At 35.8% G+C, this 24,151-nt stretch overlaps 6 protein-coding genes across 7 annotated transcripts; 5 read left to right on the top strand and 1 right to left on the bottom strand.

Annotated features, from left to right (window-relative positions):
• Window positions 1-4,779: 4,779 nt before the first annotated feature.
• On the top strand, window positions 4,780-7,719 carry LOC106401830 (bystin-like). Of its 2 annotated transcripts, XM_013842432.3 has the most exons (12): window positions 4,780-4,979; window positions 5,403-5,627; window positions 5,724-5,850; window positions 5,919-5,970; window positions 6,041-6,368; window positions 6,461-6,540; window positions 6,621-6,668; window positions 6,739-6,885; window positions 6,953-7,025; window positions 7,113-7,191; window positions 7,286-7,364; window positions 7,459-7,719. In XM_013842432.3, exons 1-11 carry the CDS (start codon window positions 4,863-4,865, stop codon window positions 7,360-7,362), a joined length of 1,353 nt encoding a protein of 450 aa, XP_013697886.1. In that variant the 5' UTR covers window positions 4,780-4,862; the 3' UTR covers window positions 7,363-7,364; window positions 7,459-7,719. The 2 variants fall into 2 exon arrangements, with proteins under 2 accessions (XP_013697886.1, XP_048619619.1); XM_048763662.1 differs by lacking the exon at window positions 7,286-7,364.
• Window positions 7,720-11,182: 3,463 nt separating this feature from the next.
• On the top strand, window positions 11,183-13,212 carry LOC106401845 (spermidine-binding periplasmic protein SpuE). The gene is made up of 5 exons (XM_022701380.2): window positions 11,183-11,632; window positions 11,706-11,945; window positions 12,029-12,346; window positions 12,426-12,587; window positions 12,667-13,212. The coding sequence occupies exons 1-5, from the start codon at window positions 11,240-11,242 to the stop codon at window positions 13,099-13,101; spliced, it is 1,548 nt and encodes a 515-aa protein (XP_022557101.1). The 5' UTR covers window positions 11,183-11,239; the 3' UTR covers window positions 13,102-13,212.
• A 1,307-nt stretch (window positions 13,213-14,519) lies between these two features.
• LOC106402162 (ubiquitin-NEDD8-like protein RUB1) lies at window positions 14,520-15,943 on the top strand. The gene is made up of 3 exons (XM_013842841.3): window positions 14,520-14,775; window positions 15,015-15,274; window positions 15,639-15,943. Exons 1-3 carry the CDS (start codon window positions 14,683-14,685, stop codon window positions 15,754-15,756), a joined length of 471 nt encoding a protein of 156 aa, XP_013698295.1. The 5' UTR covers window positions 14,520-14,682; the 3' UTR covers window positions 15,757-15,943.
• An 80-nt stretch (window positions 15,944-16,023) lies between these two features.
• On the top strand, window positions 16,024-16,731 carry BNACNNG19470D. The gene has a single exon (XM_013842842.3). The coding sequence runs from the start codon at window positions 16,257-16,259 to the stop codon at window positions 16,476-16,478; it is 222 nt and encodes a 73-aa protein (XP_013698296.1). The 5' UTR covers window positions 16,024-16,256; the 3' UTR covers window positions 16,479-16,731.
• Window positions 16,732-18,405: 1,674 nt separating this feature from the next.
• LOC106397576 (photosystem I reaction center subunit III, chloroplastic) lies at window positions 18,406-19,367 on the top strand. Its single transcript, XM_013838187.3, has 2 exons — window positions 18,406-18,818; window positions 18,932-19,367. The coding sequence occupies exons 1-2, from the start codon at window positions 18,595-18,597 to the stop codon at window positions 19,239-19,241; spliced, it is 534 nt and encodes a 177-aa protein (XP_013693641.1). The 5' UTR covers window positions 18,406-18,594; the 3' UTR covers window positions 19,242-19,367.
• Window positions 19,368-22,722: 3,355 nt separating this feature from the next.
• On the bottom strand, window positions 22,723-24,123 carry LOC106399473 (LOB domain-containing protein 4). Its single transcript, XM_013839959.3, has 2 exons — window positions 23,875-24,123; window positions 22,723-23,388 (listed from the first exon to the last, which is right to left on the bottom strand). The coding sequence occupies exons 1-2, from the start codon at window positions 24,049-24,051 to the stop codon at window positions 23,047-23,049; spliced, it is 519 nt and encodes a 172-aa protein (XP_013695413.1). The 5' UTR covers window positions 24,052-24,123; the 3' UTR covers window positions 22,723-23,046.
• Between the last annotated feature and the right edge of the window lie 28 nt (window positions 24,124-24,151).

The raw sequence follows: 24,151 nt of genomic DNA on the forward strand, positions 1-24,151 counted from the left end.
CCGCGTCCAGCGGGGCCTATGCCTTCGTCACTTAGTTGAATTTGTCTTTGATTGGCGTATCCTGCATCAGTGTTGAAGATCTGGGTGAAGGGACCAGTCGCTTGTCGCAGTTCCAGTTCGACTGGGTCATAAGTTTATCCCTTTCTCAGCTTGGGCTTCGTAGTTTTATGTGTACTGCAACAATGGTAGTCTGATGCTCATTTCTTAGTTTTATGTGTTGTGCAAATTTAGTATATTTGCATTAACAGTTTGAGTTAGTTTAGTCATGATAGTAACTCAATTTGATCAAAAAAAAGAAAGATAGTAACTCACTTATTCATTATGTGTTCTACAGTTTTAGTATATATGTAGAAACAGTTTCTTTTAATGGACTTGTAATGTACACTAATTGTGGTTCTTGTGCTAATATCTTGTTTTTTTTCTCAGTTCACTTCTGGTTTTTCATATTTTTGGTTTCTTTTAGAAAAATAAATGTTGTTGGAATTGCTGGCTAGATGTTGTCTCCTAAAATGTGGAAGAAAAGTGAGAAGCAGTTCAGTGTGAAAAGACAGAAGAACATACCGCAGGATCTGAACCTCAGATTATTGTATATGCCAACCGTGAGTGTTGTTACTCCAGCTCTTATAATTTCATCAAGAATCTCATACAGATTTTTTTTATTTACTTTTCCCCTAGTAACACTATTTATAGAAGTAAATTGTAGTGACAAAATAATCGTGGACTAAGTTAAATCCAGACCTTATGCCTCAGGTGATGAAAGAAACTTGGACAATGATGATACGTGAGACAATTCTATATGTATACATATACACATAAAGACGTCAAATATACCAACGAAAGAACTTGCAGTTTGTTGATACTTCACAAATTGATACCTAATTCTGATCTTAATTAACCTAAAAATAAACCAGATTTGAAATTAATGTAAACTCGGTTGAAACTGAACATTGAATTAAATTTGGTTCACATAAACCTGGATTTCCGTCAACAAATCTGCCACAACATAAATTAAAAAGTCGCTATCATATAAAATTAAAAGTCTACCAACACTTTTAAGTCGGACCTATAACTCTGCCATAAGAAAATAAGTCAAACAAAAAAAATAAGTCGGTATATAAGAAAATAATTTGACTACAAAAATCTACCATTTATAACAAATCTGCTATCTCAGTCGCCAGACATATCTTTAAACATTTGTTATCTATTTAAATCGGATATTTAACTCTGTTGTGGAAATAAATCTAACGTTTCTAAGAAAGTCTGACACCAATAGACTAGATGATAACCCGCAAACGCGCGGATAAATTTTTTATACTAATGTTTGTTCATTAAATGCTTTTAACATTTTGCAATACTACAATCTTTATCGATTGTAAAAAGACGAATACAAATGTTGGTATCTTAAATGTATCATCGTTGTTGAAGAGTTAACGTATTACATGTCATTTTACTTAATTTTAAGACTTCATATGCACAAAAGGAAATTAATTTTTGCGGCTGACATAAATCACCAAAACCAGATAGGCAACATCAATTGTAAAATGACGAAAGAGGATTAGGTTTTCTGCTCTCGATTTACTATTGACTCTCCATAAGTGATTTCATTTTCTACTTCTATAAAATTGTGCTTTTGTTCAGTTTTGTTCTTTTTTTAACATTTTCTATGAATTTGGTGAATTACATAACTGTCAATTTATAAAGATGAACATATGTAAAATTTAGTTTCACTCCAGGTACATATCTAAGAATCAAATTTTTGAATAAAATCACCAGAAAACTCTATTCATAGATTAGTGTTCAAATCTAATATATCAAGCTGTTATATAATATAAGTGCAAACTCGAAATATAAATGTATGTCTAGTATATATTCACCAGTTCTGTCTAAAAGTCATCTAATTCTAGAACAACAAAACAGATTACTTATTTTTTTAACCTACGCTTTTGAGGTTTAGATACTTAAGAGTATACCAATTAAAAATATATATAATACTTTACCATTATAGTATATGTAAACTATGTATAAACTAAAAACTGTTTGATTTATTAAATGATAAACCATAAAACTTATAATAAATAGCTCAAACCTCTCATTCTTATAATTATAATAATTAGATGGGGTATTAGGGAGAAACAAATATTAGACGAATGATCAAATCTCTCATTCTTCAAACAAACTCAAAAGAAGGTGATTGAAATCTTTTCATGATATTTCATTAAAATATTTTTAGAAATAAAAATCAAGACTAATTTATTTAATATGAATGAAATAATATATATATATATATATAGTGCATCCAATATTATAAATTACTTAGATTTGAAGAAGTGTATTTCTGTGATTGGCAGGATCAAATAAAATATTAGAAGCCACCTATTTAATAGATAATTTGTATACATAAAAGTATATATATTAGAGTAAGCACATAAATCAAAACCAATACATTTTGTTAATTTACAATCATATTTTTGGTAAATAAATCAAAACAATCATTTTATTTACTTTATATGGTATATAATTAAACTTTATTTATATTGACATAAATAAATATAGTATATTTTAATATAAATATTTATTATTGACACTTCCTATTCATATGCTTTTATTAACATTTGTATATTTGTTGTAACAAAAATTCAAACCGTTAATCACAAAAAAGAATGGAAAATTTTTCAATTCAAATTTTGTAATTAAAATATTTAGATCTCAATAATTATTCACTGAAAATTTTAAAATTAGCATATTTTTATATAAATTATAATTTAATTTAAATGATATATAATATAAATATCTATTAATGATACTTCATATTCATACGATTTATGATTTGTATCCTGATTGAACAAAAAAAGTTAAACCATTGATTACAAAATTTTCAGTATGGGACTTTTACCATTTTAGTAATTTATAGTCGTTTTAAAAAATTCAAAACATAACATATAAGAAAAATATATTTTTTAATTATATGCTTAATGTGATTGTTTAATTTCTTTTAATAATATAAAATTAAACAAAAAAAATAAAGATGATAAAAACATTGTTATCAAATATGTATTATTCATAATCATTAATTGTTATTTATATGTTAATTATTTTAGGTAATTTTGTAGATTTTATTTAAGGAAAGAAAAAAAATATTCATTTGTACACTACTAATCAATTTGATAGTTATTTTAATAAAAAGTATAGTATGTATTTATATGGACCAATTTATTTTTCTAAGACCAACTTATTTTTCTAATGATTCTAAGAATCATCATGGTGATGACACGTGGCTACGAAAAATATGTTGTAATGCTCGAGGATTAATATATAGAAGATTTATTTTTCTATACAGATTTTATAAATAGACTTTTTTCTCGATAGATTTTTTTTTTTTGAAAATAAATCTGCCAACGGAAAAATGGTAAGGACACTTTTTTTTTGGTTATAATTATGGGTAAGGACAGTTTCAACTAGAAAAATATTCAAATAATTTTCAAAAAATAGGAGTTCATTCTAGTAATAACACAATTAATTTGTGTCATTTTATTAAACTTTCCACGTATGCATAAACTTTTGTTACAAAACCCACATATGTTTCTCCAATGTAAGAAAATTGAAACTCATAATTTCATTGCTTTGTTTAGTAGAATCAAACTGATAATTGATTGTTTTTACTAACATAAAAACAATTGGAGAAAATTCTTTCTTGTTCCCTCATTTCTATTTTATCTAACATAAAAATTTACACATTTTTGTTATTTTGTAGGTACGTTGGTCTAGCTCAATTGGAGAAAATTCTCTCTTGTTCCCTCGTTTCTATCTTTCACAAGAGAGAAATTTTCTAGAGGAGAAGAGTTTCTTTTGTTGTAAAATAACCTTTCGATCTCTTGATCGATTTTGTTCTTCGCTTTAGGCGATTCTCAATTTCGCGTTGGCGAATTTTCTTTTCGTTTAGACGATTTTGGGGTGTTAGTTTCAATCAAATCATATTAACTTTTCACTCTTATCTTTCTCTGGTTTGGATTGAACATAAATAAAATTCTATCATAGTCATTCTCCTTTTGGGTTATTGGTTCGCTCCGTTTGATTGACATGTTGGAGTTCTCTCTTTGTAAGAAACACTTAGTTCTTGACTCAGAAGTGGTGTCAAGCTTCACTTCATGTTTAAAGTGAAGTATCTGCGATGGTTCAAAACCTGAGATTTGGATCTTGCTTTGGAGATCCAAACCGGAATCTAGAAGAATTGGAGTTGCCATAAAAATCAGCGTTCCAACAAGATTCTGATCTTGTTTTATCTAAAGCTTTTCCTCAGATTTAATCCTAACAACTAGAGAACAAAATCTGGAGATTGACAGTGGTTGAAGGCAAGAAGAACATATAAGCAGCCTCAATCAAATTGGGACGAAGATGGTCGGGATTCCGGTGAGTTTTCCGGCGCCGCCGTTTCTTCCATGGATTATGGATTGAAGAAACGAAGCCACGCGTCGAGAACTTGTCAAACATGCTCTTATCTCTAAGATTACGGATTTTGTTTGGACCGAAATGTAATTGGGTCTGTTTGTAAAATTGCTTTTTGGGCTTTCGTTTTTATAAAACCAAAATAGTTGACAAAAAAAAAAGGCTCATTTGGGCGAAGCGGAATTGATTATCAAGTGTAGATCGCATTATCGATCGATCATCCTCCCACATATATTACGACATTTTAAATTCTCTTTTCCAATTAAACAGGGGTAAAATAGTAATTCCGTGGTCGTACTCTTACCTAACCTAATGTTTTAGAACTCGAGTTTCAGCAAAACCCCAACTGCTTCTCTATCTCGTGCCGTCTTCTGCAAAAAAAAAAAAAAAAAGGAGGGTCCTTCTTCTCACAAGAAACAATGGCGAAGAAACGTGATAGAATAATCAACACACAGCCCTTTATCACCGATGACGCCTCCGTCGCTTCTTCCCGGAAGCGTTCAAAGGTTCCCAAAACCCATCAGCAACAGGAGAAGGTGACGGACTACAAACTTCTCACCATATCTTCGTCTTATTTTATTCTCAAAGTTTAGACCTTTTTTTAACTAAGAAAAAGCTGCTTCACTTTTACGTAGTCGAATTTTGTTGAAATATTCACTAGTCAGATTAAGATGGTTTACTAAAACAGAGAGACTCTTAACTAAAGTTTAGACCTTTTTTAATTAAGAAGAAGCTGCTTCTCTGTATTAATTTAGACACACTTTGTAAGGCCTTTTTACATTTGTCTGACTTTTAAACCTTTGATTATTGTAATAGAAGAAGCTTAGATAACTTCACAAGTAAATATGTTTCAGTTTAGATGTTGCAACGACATTGACAAGAGTTGTAAGAAGGTTAACCATGTCTGCTTGTGTGTTTAGCAGCTTGCGTAGGATTTAAAAATCTTTTTTTATCTGCAGTTGATTGAAGCTGGTATTAGCTCCAAGATCATGAAGGTCGCTCTTGCACAGCAAAAGGAGATTGTTGATGAAGAAAACGCCGAGAGGAACCCCAGTGGCGCTGTGTTTGCTGCTGCAGCCGCCAAGACTGCGGAAGAGGAGCAGAGAATCCTGGAGGAGGATGAGAAAGATGATGATATCGACGCTTTTGATGGAAACTTCGAAGAAGATGATAGCTACCACCAAGTGAGCGAGAGCACCTTTACTCTTTTTTTTTTTTTTTTTCTGTTTCAAAGTTAAATCACCTCTTTTTTTTTAAGTTTAAATGTTTCCTACTTTCAGGAGGAGATCAATGAGGACGACGAGAAGCTGTTTGAGTCATTCTTTGTTAAGGACGCCCCTCGTCAACGTACTCTTGCTGATATCATCATCAAGAAAATCAAAGACAACGATGCTGACGTAGCTGAAGGTTTGATACATGTCTTGATCTTTGACTCTATTCTTAAAGCTCATTCCTTTTTTTTTATCTATATGCAGAAGAGCGTCCTGACCCTGAGTTGGACCCTAAAGTAACTAAATTATACAAAGGGTAATGTTCTCTTCTCTCCATTCCATATCTGTGTTGAAGCAGCGTCTCTCAAGATGATCTGGTGATGCAGTGTTGCCAAGATCATGAGTGAATACACGATTGGGAAAATGCCGAAAGCGTTTGTGCTGATTACTAAGATGGAGCGCTGGGAGGATGTGTTATACTTGACCGAGCCGGAGAAATGGTCGCCTAACGCTATGTATCAAGCAACGAGAATCTTTGCTCACCACTTGAAAAACAGCCAGATTCAGCGGTTTTACAGCTACGTGTTGCTTCCTCGAGTGAGAGAAGATATCAGAAAGAACAAGAGGCTGCATTTTGCTCTCTACCAGGCTTTGAAGAAGTCTCTCTACAAGCCTAGTGCTTTCAATAAAGGCATACTCTTCCCGCTTTGTAAGGTATGTATGTAGTCTTCCTCCTCTAGACCAGATAATTGTCATCAAAAATGTTGCACTTCTCCTCTTACACTTTGTTCCTTTTGAATTTGCAGTCTGGTACATGCAGTCTCAGAGAAGCTGTGATTATAGGGAGCATTCTTGAAAAGTGTTCTATCCCAATGCTTCACTCATGGTATGTGATTTTTTGCATAAATGGACCATCTTCTAAAATTTTCAGATTGTTATCGCTAACGTGTTTTGCATTAACCACAGTGTTGCTTTGCTGAACTTGGCTGAGATGGAGTACTGTGGAACAACCAGGTAAAAAACTTGTACTACTCCTTTTAGACTTCTTCAACAGGATAGTTCTAAGAGATTTGTTATTATGCAGCTACTTTATAAAAACTCTTTTGGAGAAGAAATATTGTATGCCGTATCGAGTACTAGATGCATTGGTTGCTCACTTCATGAGATTTGTGGATGAGATAAGAGTTATGCCTGTGATTTGGCACCAGTCTCTTCTTACTTTTGTGCAACGGTAACTTTCTTCTTTCACATAAACTTATATACCTTTTTTATAAGCTCATGTTTAATCTGATGTTTAGGTACAAGTATGAGCTACTAAAGGAAGACAAAGAGCATTTCCAAACTCTCCTCAAGAGGCAAAGGCACCATCTTGTAAGATCTTTTCTTCTAACTCTAAGAAAACTGAAAACCTACGTTTTGTAAATCTCTACTTAAGCAACTTGTTAATGTTAATTGTAGGTTACTCCTGAGATCCTGAGAGAGCTTCAGGGTAGCAGAAACCGTGGAGAGAAAGAAGATGATCCTATGTTGACTAACTATATCCTTTTTTATATCTCTTCTTTGGAATTGCTTTTAATAGTGTGGTTAATTCATGTGATATATGCTATGTTATCTCCTTGACTGCAACTCACCTTCAGTTACAACTATCAACAACCCAATCAAAGAAGACAGGTTTGACATTCCAGAGGTGCCAATGGAAGAGGACTAACTATATCCTTTTTTATATCTCTTCTTTGGAATTGCTTTTAATAGTGTGGTTAATTCATGTGATATATGCTATGTTATCTCCTTGACTGCAACTCACCTTCAGTTACAACTATCAACAACCCAATCAAAGAAGACAGGTTTGACATTCCAGAGGTGCCAATGGAAGAGGACTGATTCATTTCATTGTGTTTTGTTTTGGAAGAAAGAAAGACAACTCTAAAATTCCAGTTTTATCATTGGTTATTTGCTTAGTTATACAGTAAGAAATGAACATCTTTCTATTAAGTGTAGTTTGAACCTTTAAACATGGTTTTACTCTTTTGTTGTAATCCAAAGTTCGTATTATTTTCTTTTCTCAGCGAGTAGTATTTGGGTTATATGGCATTTGATAATACTAGTTGTTTATCAATATGGTTCTCTGTAATATTCAATAAGTATTAGTCAAACGAGTTTGAAAACATATATAACTAGTCATAAAGAACATGTTATACAAACTTTTAAATGGATTAATCTTTGTTATAAAATAGTAGATTCAACTTTGCAATGCACAGTTTCTCATTTGTTTTTCTTGTTGAACACTAGTCTGTATAAACAACGTGTATGTGATACCCATTTGGGCCATGTTCGTTTGTACATCCAGATGCTTCTTCTGAGTGTTATTTGTTTCTTCATTTCGTCAATGCCTCCAGATGAATCATCTGAATGCATCTATGTTCGTTTGTTTTTCATTTTTTAACTTACATCTGCATCCAGGTGGACTTGTTAATAAAATGACTAAAATATATTTTTTTATGTTTCGGCGGAAAAATAGCATTTTTACGGTTTTGACGGAAAATATTTTTGCGGTTTTTGAGGAAAAATGTGTTTTTGACGAAAAAGTGCATTTTTGCGGGTTTGACGGGAAAATTTTTTTTTTGCGATTTTGACAGAAAAATGCATTTTTGCGGTTTTGGCGGGAAAAGTGCATTTTTGCGTTTTTGGCGGAAAATATTTTTTGCGGTTTCGGCGGGAAAATACGTTTTTCAAGTTTTGGCGAGAAAATGCGTTTTTCTGATTTTGGCGGGAAAATGTGTTTTCCAGTTTTGGCGGGAAAATGTGTTTTTCAGTTTCGGCGGGAAAATGCGTTCCGGTTTTGCCGGGGAAATTGCGTTTTTCCAGTTTCGGCAAGAAAATGAATTTTTCCGGATTTGACGAGAAAATGCTTTTGCGGTTTTGGCCGGAAAATGTTTTTTTGGGGTTTTGGCGGGAATATGCGTTTTTGGGTTTTGGCAGAAATGCGTTTTTCCGGTTTTGGCCGAAAAGTGTGGTTTTACTGGTTTGGCCGAAAAGTGTGTTCTTATGGAAATGTGCATTTTACGTTTTTTGCGGAAAAACGCATTTTGCGGTTTTGGCGGGAAAGTGTCCGTTTTTTGTTTTTGCGGGAAAATGTATTTTTCGGTTCTGGCGGAAAAATGTGTATTCAAAAAAATAAAATTTACGGTTTGAAAATAATATTTTGATTTTAAAAGGTCATTTTTGTCATTTATCATTTTGGACTGAATTAGATGCATATGCATCCAGATGCACCATCAAAACTCACATTCATTTGAGTGAGAATTTAAGATGAGTTTTTAAAAATTCAGCTAGGTGATCCATCTGGATATAACATTATAATGAACAAAACGAACATCGATTTGCATCTTCACCCAGATGAATCACCTGGGTGAGCAAACGAACACCACCTTGATGAGCGAGACAAGAAGTAGATGTGAGGTGGTGTTTTATATATGGCCAAAGTCTGCATGGTTTCTTAATGATACATAGATTTTTGTTTTATCCTTTATGTGACTGACTATTGTCTCTGTCTCTGTTTAATGTAAGTTCTTCTGTCTTACCGCATTGCACTCTACAGTTTGAAAGGTGAGAATTTTTATTTTCATACTCTTTTTACTTGGTGTGCCTGTTAAACAGAGTCTGGATCTTTCAACTTACGTATGGACCATTTAGCATGTTTTTCTTCTTTTCTTTTTGTGTATAAATGACCAGGACCGGCTCAATGGTGTCATGGCCCTAGTGCAAAAAAAAAATTTTAGTTTCCAAACTATTATTTTTCTTTAAAAAATCTGATAGATATATGTTTTTTTTCAAAATATCAGAAGTATTTTTAAAAATAAATCTATGGAAATAAAAAAATATTTTCATATAAAAAAAATTTGGACCTCTTTTCTTATTTTTAATATATAAATACATGTATTTTTAAAAAAAAATCAGGCATTTATCTATTAAGAAATAGCGGGACAACGAATTGGACCCGGAGCGGTCGCACCGCTTGCCCTCCTATCTAAGCTGGCCCTGTAAATGACCATTAAGCATGTTAACATATCAGATCTTCCTAGGATGACATTGTGTACCCTTTTTCTTTGAGGAATGATTGCATACAACGGCTTGGACGATGATGCATTTTCAAACTGCTTTATCAAAGCAAAGATGTCTCCACCTCTTTTTCTTCAAAATGGTTACCGTTGAAGAATGACAGAACACAGTTGCGAGCTTTATCTGAAAGGTCCAAACATTTTGATGCTAAGGAGACACCAGGTTATGTGAACTGCCGCCATTTGGATGTGGAAGCTATAAATTAAGGAGAAATTCTCAAAGCTGTTGCTCTTGGTGAAGATGTCACAGAGGGGGGAGGATGCAAGGGTATCCACATTATATTAGTATTTTACTGTAAGAAACGGCTCTCCACATTAGAGGCTTTAACTTCCAAGGGTTGGCTGTGTGGTTGCTCTATGCCGTTGGCTAACGGTTTTAGCCTCTCCTTCTCTCGCAGGTGTGTGGAAGTGGAACCAGTGTAGTTTCTACCGTGTTCTTTTCTCCTTCTCCGCTTGAGTTTCCGCGGTACTTTAATTAGCTTGAGAACTCTAAGAAGATTGGCTTTGGTTGAAGTCTCTAGTTATGTGGTCATACAAATCAGAACCTTCATCATTGGCACCAGATCTTACGTGCGGACCATCCCAGTAGCGCTTGTTATGCTTCGTGCTTTCGGCGATAGATCTTTCCCTTTATCATCTATGTGTAGGTTTTCAATGTTTTAGGCTCGCAGAGGTAGCCTTAATGTGTGCTCTTCTTCTCGGGATTTGGCGTCACCAACACTGGTGTTTTGGTTTGTACAGCTTGGAAAATGAATTCCAAGGAAAATAGAAGACTAATTTTTCTGGATTATGGATTGCTTTTGGCAACGAGTTTCCTTCACCGCTACATCCTTCTCAAGCAGCTACTGTGGATATCAGTTGGAATTGCAGTATCAAATAAAACGAACTTTGAACAAGGGGCACCCTTCAGTGTATCTCAAAATTCCATCGAAGATTAGGATAGGTGAATTGTAATCCTAATTGTTTAACTTTGTCTTCTGTTTCCATATGTATTTTGCAGATATGCTCCAAGACTTTAATAAATATCCCGAGTGTTAAAGAAAGAAAGAAAAGAAAACGGTTCCCCAAAATAATCAATGCTGGTCTATTAGATGGTTTTTAGGATGAGGTTTTTATCTTAATATAAGAACCGTTTTTTAACTTTAACTAAAAAAATTAAGAACCGTCTCTTAAAACTTTTATTTAAAAGTCGGTTCTTTATTTTTATTAGTTAAAAGTTAAGAGACCATTTTTATATTACTTTAAGAATTTCACCCTAAAAACTCTCCGGTAATCATGAGCTTAAGTCCTTATGCCTTCTGCCTTCTGTCAATCCTGTTATAGTTCAAAACTTAACGAACGGTAGAAATCATGATTGGGCCCATTTTAAGGCCCGTTAAAATTAATCCACCAAGCCTAATCGGTCAAGAATCAAGATTAGAACTTAGAAGAAGACATTGAGTCGTTGGTTTTGTCGGAAGAGGACAAATGGCTACCGCGGCGTCTCTTTCCCTGAAACCGCCGGCGAGATTCTTATGCGGGGGAAAGCGGCGAAAGAGAACCGCAGCTGGATTCTCAGTCGCGCGAGATTCTCAAGGAAACACGTTTCACGAGAGCATGGTTCGTCTCTCTGCCTCGACTGTGCTTATCCTCGGATTAAGCCTCCGCGTCTGCTCTCCGGCCTCCGCTAGAATACCTCCGCCAGTAATCTCGACTCATTCAGTTTCACAGAACGAAACCGACTCAGATACTGTAGTGGTTGAAGAGGAAGAGAGAAGATTGGAAGCAGAGTTCGAAGCATACAAGGCTAAAGTCTACTCTCTGACCCTACCGCTAAAACTCGTTGCCTTGCGTGGTTCAGTGCCGCCTTCATGGATCAAGGTTCATCTGTCTTCTCCCACTGTTATCATTTTGCATCTTAGCTTATTATTATAGTTTGAAATGTTTCGTTTAGGAGTTCATTAGCTCACAAGGGAAGAGAGTGAGGTTAAAGACGAGGTTCTTGGCGAATCTTGAAGACATTGTCTTTGATCTATCGAAGAAGAAGCCTACTAACAAAGGGAAGTCAGGGTCTGCTGATATGATCAGCCTTGGTGATTCTTGGCTTAGTTTTGCAATCAAGGAGAAGCTTATTGAGCCAATGAAAGGTGTAGAAGATCAAGACTGGTATAAAGGCTTGAGTGATAAATGGAAGGTGAGAATGTGTTTCATTGTCTCTAAACTTGGAATGCTTTTTTGTTTGTTTGGGGGTTCATTTCATGACTTAGAATGTCTCAGGTTTATCTCCGCAGGAACTATGCTGGAGAACAAGCTCCTGAGGGTGAAACGTGGGCTGTTCCATACCGATGGGGGAGCATGGTAATAGCATACAAGAAGAGCAAGTTTCAGCAGTATAAACTGGCTCCAATACAGGACTGGGAGGATCTGTGGCGACCCGAGCTTGCAGGGAGGATCTCAATGGTGAATTCTCCTAGAGAGGTTGTTGGTGCTGTTCTCAAGTACATGGGAGCATCATACAACACCACCGACCTGGATTCACAAGTTACTGGTGGAAAAATCGCTGTGGAGACAAATCTAGCATCGCTTATGAAACAGGTTTCACAGAAACTCTTTATAACTTTTTGAGTAGAATGGAAAAAGTTTGGCTCATCTTTGCTTCTCTTTTTGCTCGCAGATTAGACTGTTTGACAGTACCAACTACTTAAAAGCTTTCAATGTGGGAGATGTCTGGGTCACCGTTGGTTGGAGCAGCGATGTTATCCCTGTCGCCAAACGTATGTCTAATGTTACAGTGATTGTTCCCAAGTCCGGTGCCACCTTATGGGCTGATCTATGGGTAAACATTCTTGATCTAAGTACCATATAACATATCTGGACACTAACCAGTGAAGCATCATTGTTTTTTTTTTCCAAAGGCAATCCCAGCTATACCTGACTCTGGTAAAGAAGCTGAAGCGCTAGGAGGACGAGCCCGAGGCCCATCTCCATTAGTCCACCAGTGGATAGAGTTCTGCTTGCAACCCGCAAGATCATTACCCTTCACACGGGAAGTGATCCCCGGTGCGTCTCCTGAAGCTATTGAGAGTGGTCCCCTGGTTAGAGAACCCGAAGTAACAAAGAAAAGCAGAGAAAATCTGGACACGAACCTCGTCTCGGGTGTTCCTCCTCCAGAGATCTTGTCTAAGTGTGAGTTCTTGGAACCTTTACCAGAGGCTACGCTATTGGAATACAGGCTTCTGATCGATACTGTAAGGAAACAAAGACAAGGACATGGCCTTGTGGAGAAACTTGAGGACATTTTTTCGAGTTTTAGGACAAAGCTTCACTCTCAGATGAAGAAAAACACTTAAAGAGACTTGTCACAAAAAAAGTGGATACAGAATCATTTGTATGATTACATAGAGCAACCTCTGTCAAATTCTATTTTTATAATATAAAACCTGGTTAGTTTCTGACGTTAATAATTGTTTTAGTGAAAAAAAATGTAAAAAAAATCTCCGAACAGCTATAATATATATATATAAGCACAGATAGGCAGGTACTTAAAATTTGATGCTTACTTGTCTGGGAACATAATCCGAGCACGCCTTCACGACCATTCTAGTTTTAGTGGACAAGTGACTTGAACATGAAACAACAACAAAAACTCAGGCAATGCTGCAAATTGCACACCACTAACATTATGCAGAGTGTAGCTTCTTTTTTTTAATAGCATTGTGGTTGTCTGTGTAAAGGCATAATGTGCTTACTTTTACACTTACCATAAGATGTTTCTACATTCTTTCCTAACAGATTATACTACTCTACTGAAGTTGTAAATTTAGAAAGCATGTGAAAGCTCTTTCGTTCCAGTGGTTTGACTAAGGATTTATTAATCTTTCTACACCGGCAGGTCCAGATTTTAATTCTCGGAAAAAACGATTTATTAAACAATTATGCAGACTACGGGAGAAAAACTTACAAGAAATCTTCAACATAGTACAAGTAAAGCTGGTCAGACATGGATCTTCATAGGACGGCTCTGGTGATGCAGTTAGACGTAGAAGCTAGATATGGAATTTTGGTCCCCCAAATTTTTAACAAAATTTTGGTGAAAATTTTAGTGAACTAGATTATATTAGATTAGAGGATAAAATAAGTTTTTTTTTTTGCTAAATGGAAAATATTCATTAATGAAAATGATAGTTTCTATAAGCTGCTTAAGCCGCAAAAAAAAATGGAAAAATACTTTTTGGAATATAATGAATGAATATCATTTTCAAGCTGCTTAAGTTTTTTTTTTGAAAACTAAGTTGGTTCAATATGTTTGAATATAACTGTTTAGGAATGGTATATGTAGCAGCCATGAATGTGAATAAGAATGGTTGGTTAATTTTCTTATGTCGAACTGAAATAGTTTACTGAGCTTTATAAATAAAAGATAAATCTCATTCTTTTTTTTAAAGATAAATCTCAATGGCAAAAATTGTTAATTTAATTTGTTATGTTACTAAGGAAATCGTCCAACTATAATTTATGTACAACAGATTTTTATGGAGCAATTATTTTTTAATTGATAGTATAATTTATTTATAATTTGATACATTTTTTGACTATATGACATGTCTCAATGACCTTCAATTTATTTTCATTTTGTTTCCTCCATTCATCATTGTTCTTCTATTCATTTCAATTCCAAGAAAGAAAATATATATTTGTTTAAAAAGAGTAAGATGTTTTGTACAAAAACAAATAAGAAACAAATTTAATAAATTAAAGAAAGTTTGGCATAAGAAGAAATAGCGTAGACCAAACGCTTATCAGGAAATCTGTGGATTTTATTCCAAATCCTTCAAAACTATTCCAATTATTTATTATATATATAAAGATACTCACAAAGCGAGAGATAGAGAAATCAAATAAAAAAATCTTTAAGCAAGAAAAGAAAGAAAATGCAGATCTTCGTCAAAACCCTGACGGGGAAAACCATAACCCTGGAGGTTGAAAGCAGCGACACCATCGACAATGTCAAAGCCAAAATCCAGGTCTCTCTTATTCCACTCACTATTATGGTTTGATTCGATAGACGAACCCTAGCGTTTTGGCAATTCTTAGACCAGCTTCTCTTAATGCGTCGTGTGCTTGCTTAATTTCTGATGAAGAAACTCGATTTGAATTGCTTTGTGAGATTTATAAAAATTGAATTAAGATTCTTGTTTCTAACTGACCAAAAGACCATTGATTCTGATTAGTATGGATTCTTGATGTTGATTGTTGTGAACAGGACAAAGAAGGAATACCGCCGGATCAGCAGAGGCTGATCTTCGCTGGGAAGCAACTAGAAGACGGTAGAACCCTTGCGGACTACAACATCCAGAAAGAGTCCACTCTTCACTTGGTCTTGAGGCTTAGGGGTGGCACCATGATCAAGGTCAAGACTCTCACTGGCAAAGAAATCGAGATTGACATCGAACCTACCGACACCATTGATCGCATCAAGGAGCGTGTTGAGGAGAAAGAAGGCATCCCTCCTGTTCAACAGAGGTAATTATTACTTTCTTTCTTTCGACAAGTATGTCTGGCAAAGGTTTGTTTTAAAGTGTGAGCTACTTTAGGGTTGGCAATGTTTATAAGTGTAGCTCCTATGTTGTTCTTGTCTCATTGTCATCTTTCTCATCTCGTTAGAGTTGTTTGCAGTTTTGTCAAAACTGATTTTAGAAGACAATGTTTAGTGACATAAAAAATCTGTCTGGTGCACTCGTCAAGCCTTTCTAATGTGTTTTCTTATATTCTTTGCCATTAGTTAATTATACTCTGCGTGCAAGCTTATAATCTACATTTAACACTGATTTACATGAGTATTTTGGTGGATGCTTATCATTCTCTCATGCTGGATTGTTTTTGGCAGGCTCATCTACGCTGGAAAACAGCTAGCTGATGACAAGACGGCAAAAGACTACAACATCGAGGGAGGCTCTGTTCTGCATCTGGTTCTTGCCCTTAGGGGTGGTTTTGGTCTTCTCTAGAAGTTAGCTCTTTCTCTTTTCTCCAGATTTTCTTTTCTATGATAAAAAAAAAAAAAAAAGGTGAATGCGATTTGGGTTTGATGATTTGCTGTTTTAGTGGGTTTGGAATCTATGTACCAATAATCTGTTCAGTATCGATGATACATGATTACATATAGTTTTTTCTTAATTTGGATTGGTTGTTTTTTATGACTATCTTACTGCGAGTTGGGTTGGACCAGGCTCTGAGATGAAGAAATAATAAATATAAAAAATTGACAGAACTATATTCACTAGGTAAGCATTTATTCATCTTCCCCACATAAGAAGTGACCGTTCATATTCGAACGTTAAGCTTTACAAGACATAAACGTTTTGAAAGAATCGGATTCTTCCAGAGACTCCCTACGAAATCATATATATTTATATTTTAAGTCGAGAAAGAATCAAACCAACCAAGACTCCAAGAAAAACGTTCAAATCAGAGAGAGAAAGTAGAAAACTAGTTCTCAAGATCTCAGATGGGTTTGGTGGTGGTTATATCTCTTCCTCTGATTTTCTTCTGTCTTCTTCTTGGATTCGGTTGCTATTTCCTCGGCAAAACTCGCGGCCGTCATGACATTCAAACAAATCCTCAGGTGTACGGTGCTCCTGCCCCACCTCCCGGTGTAACCATCTCTGCCTCCTCCTCCTCTCCGCCGTTGTTTCCTCACGCCAAGCCCGACAGTTCACACAACGTCTGATTTTCCATCTCCTTATTGGAAGATGATTTTGCTTGATCTATTGTGAATTGCTGTATCTTTTCTTTTTCTCTAGCGTTCTTGAGAATATGTTTCTTTCTTGATTTTCGTATATTTCTTATGTAAATTAGAGGGCTTTGATTTGTCATTAAGAAATTTTAACGAGTGGTATGGACCGTATGGTTTCAAGTATTTGATAACATAGTGTAATCAGCCAATAATAATTTCGAATATAGATATATGATGTTTCTGCAAAGACGACAGTCCCATTTTAGATTTAGACCAAAGAAGCAACACTTCAAACTTATGCTGTTTCTGCAAAGACCAGAGTTACCATTTTAGATTTAGACCAAAGAAGCAACACTTCAAACTTATGCTGTTTTAACGGAACCAAAATCTTGATAGTTAATAAATTTGGAAAATGGGTGAACTGCACTTAAGAGATGAGTTCCTGATTAAGGTGTTCTTAAGTTCCAATGTTATTTTTGATCTCAGGTAAAGATAGCTTAGTAAAATAGATGGTTGTAACAGTTGAAGCAAATGTCAAGTCATTTGCAAACGATAGTATTCATATATGTATTGTCTGATTTGTAACCGGCTAAATGGTGGAACGATTTCTAATTCAACTGGCGTTAACCAAACACAAATTTGTAACATTAGTGAAAAAATACCTCCAAAGATGCCTTTCGCAGTTTAAATAAAAAATTTGATTGGATAGAAACACAAAACTGATATTTTATACCATGGGAGAGGAAAAACTGATATTTTATATTTCTTACGTTTTAAAATGATTAATGTTTTAGAAAAAAATGTTCCAAAAATATATTTTTATATTTTCAAAGTATTTTTATTAGACAATAATATTAGACAATAATAACAACTATAAACTTCGAAGAAATTAATTTTGTTTATTAAACTTTGATTGGTTAAAAATTATAGAAATATTTAAACAAAAAATAGTGTATTTTCAATCAAAATTGAAATTTGTGTAAATTTTTTAAAACATAGAGAGTATAATAATGAGTTTTAGCTCGGGCATTCTTTCTTCATGATATGTGGTTGGCCAATCAAACTTGATTGATTTAGAACTATACAATACATTTCTTTATTTTTGTCTACATATGTATATTTTTACTGTTTTGTGTATATGTATGTAACTAGGTGTTTGTAAGGAATTTTTTAAATCTAATGTATATTTAAAAATAAATTTATTAAATATTAAATATTTTACTATTTTCTTACTAATATTTAATATAGATTTGATATATATTAAATCAATTTGCATAAAACTAATAAAAATTGTATAATTATCAAAAATTTAGCCTAAACAATATTTATAAAATTTGTAGATATATAAGAAACTAATGATTTTACGGTTAGATATTTAATTTTTTAAAAAAATTGTAGAAATTTTTGAAAGCTTTAGTTATACAAATTGTATAATTATACAATAATAATAACATTTCGAATGTGAAATGTTATATATGAATATATTTATTTTATAGATGATATATTAGCTATTACCATATTTAAAAAAAATTTACCAAAAAGAAATATCAATATTAAATATAATATATGAATTATTACCATATTCTAATAAGTTTGCCAAAAATATAAATCAACATTAAATGAAATTATCCATGTCATATTTTTTCGGAAGCTATGTCATCAATTTCAGTAGCCATGTCATATTTGTTTTGTGAAATTGATTGTAGAGAATACACGTGGTAAAATCACTTCGTAAATATAATCTAGAAGATAAGGATAAAAGATAAGTCGTGTGTAGTCCACAAATTTTGTGAGAGAAATACAAAATCAGTGGGAAAATCTCTTATCCATGACTTGTAACTTAACCACCACTAACAACACACCACATCATCACCACGAGACCTCTTCTCTTATCTCTCTCTCCCTAAATTTAATCTATTTGTCTTCTCCCCACTCTACAGAATCTTAAGCTCATCTCTCTATCCTCCCTAAGAACTTCGAACCCCTAAGAGCTATGTCGCTCACGATCCCGTCGAACCTCGTCCTCAACAAGTCTCTCACTCAATGCGTTAAATCTGCCGCGAGATCCGTCTGATCCGATGACAAATCCGCGACGCAGCAACATCAGTCCATGAAGGCTTTATCCGCGGCGGTCGCTCTCTCTTCCATCCTCCTCTCAGCTCCGATGCCAGCTGTCGCTGATATCTCGGGCTTGACCCCTTGCAAGGAGTCAAAACAGTTTGCCAAGAGGGAGAAGCAACAGATCAAGAAGCTAGAATCATCTCTTAAGCTCTACGCTCCTGAAAGTGCCCCTGCTTTTGCTCTTAACGCTCAGATAGAAAAGACCAAGCGCAGGTCCGTTGTTACTACCAATGAAGATTGAGTAGCTTTATGATAAACTTAAATTGAATTGAGTTGTGGAGGAGTTTGTTTTCTTTCTGATTTCTTGAAAACTGTTTTGTTGTTAGGTTCGACAACTACGGAAAGTACGGGCTCCTCTGCGGCGCAGACGGGCTACCACATTTGATAGTGAACGGAGACCAGCGGCATTGGGGAGAGTTCATAACTCCAGGGCTTCTCTTTCTCTACATTGCTGGATGGATCGGGTGGGTCGGGAGAAGCTACTTGATAGCGATCAGTGATGAGAAGAAACCAGCCATGAAAGAGATCATTATCGATGTTCCATTGGCTAGTCGTCTCATCTTCCGTGGTTTCATTTGGCCAGTTGCTGCTTACAGAGCGTTACTCAATGGTGATCTCATCGCCAAGGATGTCTAGAAACAAACTTGTATTTGGTCTTTTGTTATCGCTCTTGTGTTTGCCATTGTATGTATTCAATCTCTTGTTAACTCTTCTTATCTCTGCAATATTGAAAAACAATAATATTCTGATTTGGATTCCGAAGATTGAATGTTAAAATGTTGAGAATCCTACAGTGAGAAAATGAGAAGAAACCAAAAGCTATTGACTGACAAAAAGACATTGGTTTGACGCGTGCTAATGAATTTGAATCCGGACTGTGACACGTCCAAGACATTTGTTCAAAATTCATCTATCAAAAATAACCAGAACCGAAAAAACCCTGACCCGAATAGATGTTGACCCGACAAAAACCCGACCCAATAAGAACAGGTTTATATCCGATCTAAAAACATGAATAATCAAGACTGGAAAACCAAGATGGAGGAGTAAGATCGCTTGTCCCTGCAGGTACAATACTTGTTGGAGTGAAGATAATCTGCTTAGATGTTAGATCTCAGAAAAATCAGTTTCATTGACACAAAAGCATTTGTGGTCAATAATACATTAATATGATACTAAACTGGTAAACTATCAGGGACTAAGGGTAAGTAGGTTAGGTGGGAGTATGATGAGGCTGACAATGCCATTGAGTTGCTTATGTGGGTTCTAAAGGATGTCCAGAAACATGAATGGTCGAATTATGTTTACACTTTGACGGACAATGAATTCATTGATGGCATTGTTTCAATTGTTGGAATGACCGCGAGTGATTGAAATTGTTTTGTGGATGGCCGAGTATACATCTGAAAAACCTTTTTATGTTTTCTACTTCAATTCCGAAAGGAACCCTCTCCAACGTGTTGAAAGCCAAGGTTGTAATGTCACTGGTAGAGTTTTCGTTTGTGGGACACTTTGTGTCTAAAACGCGCCCTCGAGATGATGGTTCTTTGAACGTCAATCTCAGAATGTTCGGGGAAAGATTGATGGACCAACTTTGGGCCATATTGGATCAGGTTGGACTGCGTAGTGTGGCTCTGATACCATGTTAAGCTAGATGGGCTTCCAACCTAAAACCAATTGGTGATAAGTGGAGTGATCCATCTATCTTAAATATTATTTAGGATCCCTTCCAATTACCAATGTGAGACACTTTATGTCTAATAGAAAGCTCATCCTAGCAAGTGTTTGAGCTTATCCTCGTCGCCTATGATTAGGGTAAAGTTCTACTAAGAAACTCTCAATCTCATGCTCTATGCATAGAACTTTCCGGAAGCAACTTATATCGGTTGAGCTGATTCGAGTCTCGACGCTACACTATCATGTAAACATGAGCAGTAAAAATCTCATCGATGTGGCTAAACTTAACAACCAGCTCTATGTGGTGAAGCTTCTTGCTTGAAAAGGACGTTTTCATTTAGAAGCTTTGATAACATTTTCCTGTGAGCAATCTAACAAGTAAATATCAACCATTGTCCATTGACATAAGCTTTGTATATAGTAGTAGGTGACATATTATTTTATTTTTTTCTGGGTCAGTAAACTAGGACCTCCCCATTTATATGACAGTATGTACTTTTAAATAATTGATTCAATAAGGGAAACAGGGTGTGGATCAAAATTCAAAATTTGAAAACGCTCTCAGACCCGAATATTGAGACCCCCGTTTTGTCATCATCCTCCGACGCCGGTGGAGCTCTTGCTCGCCGGCGTCCACCTCTCCTCCCTCCTCTCATGCTCCCTCTTTATCTTTCGTATATGTTTGGTTCCTCTTCGCTAGTCTTAGATCCCTCTCATCCGGGTAGAGCCTCGGTGACAGCTATGGTTTCTAGCCGCCGTGGAAAGCTCGCCGGAACTGTTCGTTCAATCAGTGATTCCTGGGATGCTCTCCAGCTTACCACTCTTCACCGCCGTGTTTCTCTAACAAAGTCACGGATCTGCTCCTCACCGCCGTGGTACCTCGGATATGCTCCGACCCAGCCAGATCCACCACAATCTCCCGCCTGCTTTCTCCCTCGGGTCTCTGTGGTGACAACAACTTGGTCAAATCCCATCGCTGCTGCTACCAACAACACCTCAACTCAAACATCTTCTCGAAGGCCTCTTGGCGTCAAAGATCGAAGGTTCTAGCTTTCTCACTACAGATCCGTTTCAGCAAGATCTGTTTCTCTCAGGGGGAATTCCCTGACCGTCTCTCCACCGTTCAACTACATCCACCAGCCTTACCATCCATCATTTATACCGTCTATGCCTTCAGGTCTTGCTCGGGTGCGACCTTTGTCTCTCCAAAAAAGCTTCCGTCAAGCTATGCCTCACGTAACCTCAACAACTGCCGACCAGAAGTCTGAACCGGCGTTCTTCATCTCACCAAATCGAAACTGTTCACTCACCAGGCGATGTACTGAACCCGATGCTCCAATATATCACCGACGTTGCTCTGTCCATATCGAGCGAAAGCACAAAGTTATGAGATTGGGTCTATACTTTCTCTCACAATTATTTGTAAATCTGGTGTCCGATGTAGATGGGAATCCACTCCGGCATCCAGTCCTGAGCCATCTGTTTGTAAATCTGGCGTCCGATGTAGGTGGGAATCCACTCTGGCGTCCAGTTACGAGCTATCTGTCTGTTTACTTGGCGTCCGATGTAGGTGGGAATCCACTCCGGCGTCCAGCTCAGAGCCATCAAAAACTAGTATGGACTTGTCGGCGCACAATCCTCACCTCCTCCTATGTGTTGGAGAATATTTCACTGCCATGTCTCCTTCCTATAAATGGAGACGGATTCTTTTTTGAGCTTTAGTTTCAGTTTACTCACCGGTTTGTTACCTTGTGGAGCGGTCTTTACGGGGCTTGAAGGTGCAATCGAGAATACTTCGGGTTTTCTTGTTGGTGAGGACTATCTTTCAAATCTTTGACTTTGTCGTGATAGTTTTATCGACACATTCAAACTTCGTTTTGAATTCGCTGTCAACTTCATATGAAGATTTATTATGTTTGGGTTTTTTTACTAGTGTGTTTTATGAATTGTCTTCGAGAGGATGTTTAATTCCCTCATCGCTTTGTAATCGTTGAATTTGAAGTTAATGAAAGTTGTGTTTCAAAAAAAAAAAAATTGATTCAATAACACGAAACTATAGCTAATTTTTTCTTAGAAAAGATGAACGAATAACATAAAGTTTATATCAAAATTTGTAAAATTATTTAATCTAATGATACAAGATTTGATAAGGTCATATCATATTCTTCACACCGGTTTCAAATCAATTCGGTCTAACATTAACGCATCACTTGTTACCATGTTCATGTGTCATGTCCTAATTGTGTTACACTTTACTTGGGACCAACCTAATACTTTATCGAAAGTTCTTCTAAGACCTCTCCATAGTTTTCTTGTTTTCTCTTCTGACTTTATTAACTTTACGAAATTATTTGATGATACCAGAAATAACCGCCTGTTTTTAAGCCCTGGGCTAAACAATTGGATATTACAAACTGGCAAAAGCAAAAACATGTCCGTATATAGAAGTCTTAAGATAAATATATATTTCACAAGTTTACATTAGATCGATAACAAAGTTCTCTCCTCGGCTAGAAATGACGTGGATCCTGATCCAAAATCCCAAATACCCGAAATACAAATAAGTACCACTTATATTTATATATAGATAGTAGATTTATAGTACTTAGTATACATATATGTGTCTATATCATGTTAATAGTTTCACTCTGTAGTCAAAACAGAGCATTTTCATTTCCTACACCTAATTAAATATATAATCCCGAAAATTTCCCAAGAAAAAAAAAGAAGAGGAAATGCATTAGAGAGAAAAAAGGACATCAAACTAGCAAGACCACATAGACTCTCCCAAACTGGCTTCATCCACCATGTCCATATGGCTAAATATGCCCTTGTTGTCCTGTGGACTCACTTGCTTCGAGGACGGTGAGCCACTGCTGCTCGGGCTATCCGGGCATAGTCCATGGCCCGGAAAATTAGTTGAATGGCGCACACGGAGGTGCACCACTTCAGCTTGAGCCAGAGCTAGTTGGCCTTGCAACACATCAATTTGTTGCTGCAGGGAGGAAATCGAACCTACGCAACCGTAAACAGGATCCCGCACTCTTGCATTAGCCTCGTAGACCATGCTGCTCACTGCGTCTCCCCGCTGATGGAGCGGTAACTCCTGTTGAATTTTTAAACATCTTGTGAGCAATTAGACTAACCAGCTTCACAAGATTTTTAGTAAAGTATGTTGTTTAGGCGTATAGAATCTCTCTGAATGTAGATTCCACATTAGCTAGCTAGGAAATGTTGACCGTATCAATAACATTAGCTAACAAAATTTATACCTATTTAATTCTATATCAGCTAACAAAAGTTAAAAGTGGTAGAATTCGACACCGGCTGACAACTGCAAATGTCATTAACAAGTAAAAGTTTAAGAAAATAAATGCAATTCACAAATTTTGTTTTAAATCCTTAAAATTAGTTTATAATAAAATAAATATATGGATCGGACCATGGAGTAGTTGTAAATAAAAGTTCTGAGGAAATGATAGTAATGTCTTATCTAAAATAAAATTTAAACAGAGAAATAAAAACAAAATATCATAATTAAACAAAGTAAGCTTAATCACGTTTAAATTATCATGAAAAGAAGAACAAATACCTGAAGCATCTTGTTGACGTTGCTAGCTCCGAATACTCTATGAACATTAGCGAATTTCTGAGGCTCATCCGCCGGAAAATACGGCGAAAAAACGCAATCTTGAGCGCACCGCCGCCGTAAAAGCTTGCAGGCCGCGCATGGCGACGCCGCTCCTTGCTTTCGGCTACTTTCTTTCATCCTTTTCCTGGCCACGTGTCTTTCGTATGGGAATGAAATGAAAAAGTGAAGTGTTTAGTTGAAGAGTGAAGAATGAATCTGTCGAGATTTATAGAATGGA

Source organism: Brassica napus, chromosome C7 (assembly GCF_020379485.1).
Source record: "Brassica napus cultivar Da-Ae chromosome C7, Da-Ae, whole genome shotgun sequence".
In the NCBI taxonomy this organism is placed as follows: Eukaryota; Viridiplantae; Streptophyta; class Magnoliopsida; order Brassicales; family Brassicaceae; genus Brassica; species Brassica napus.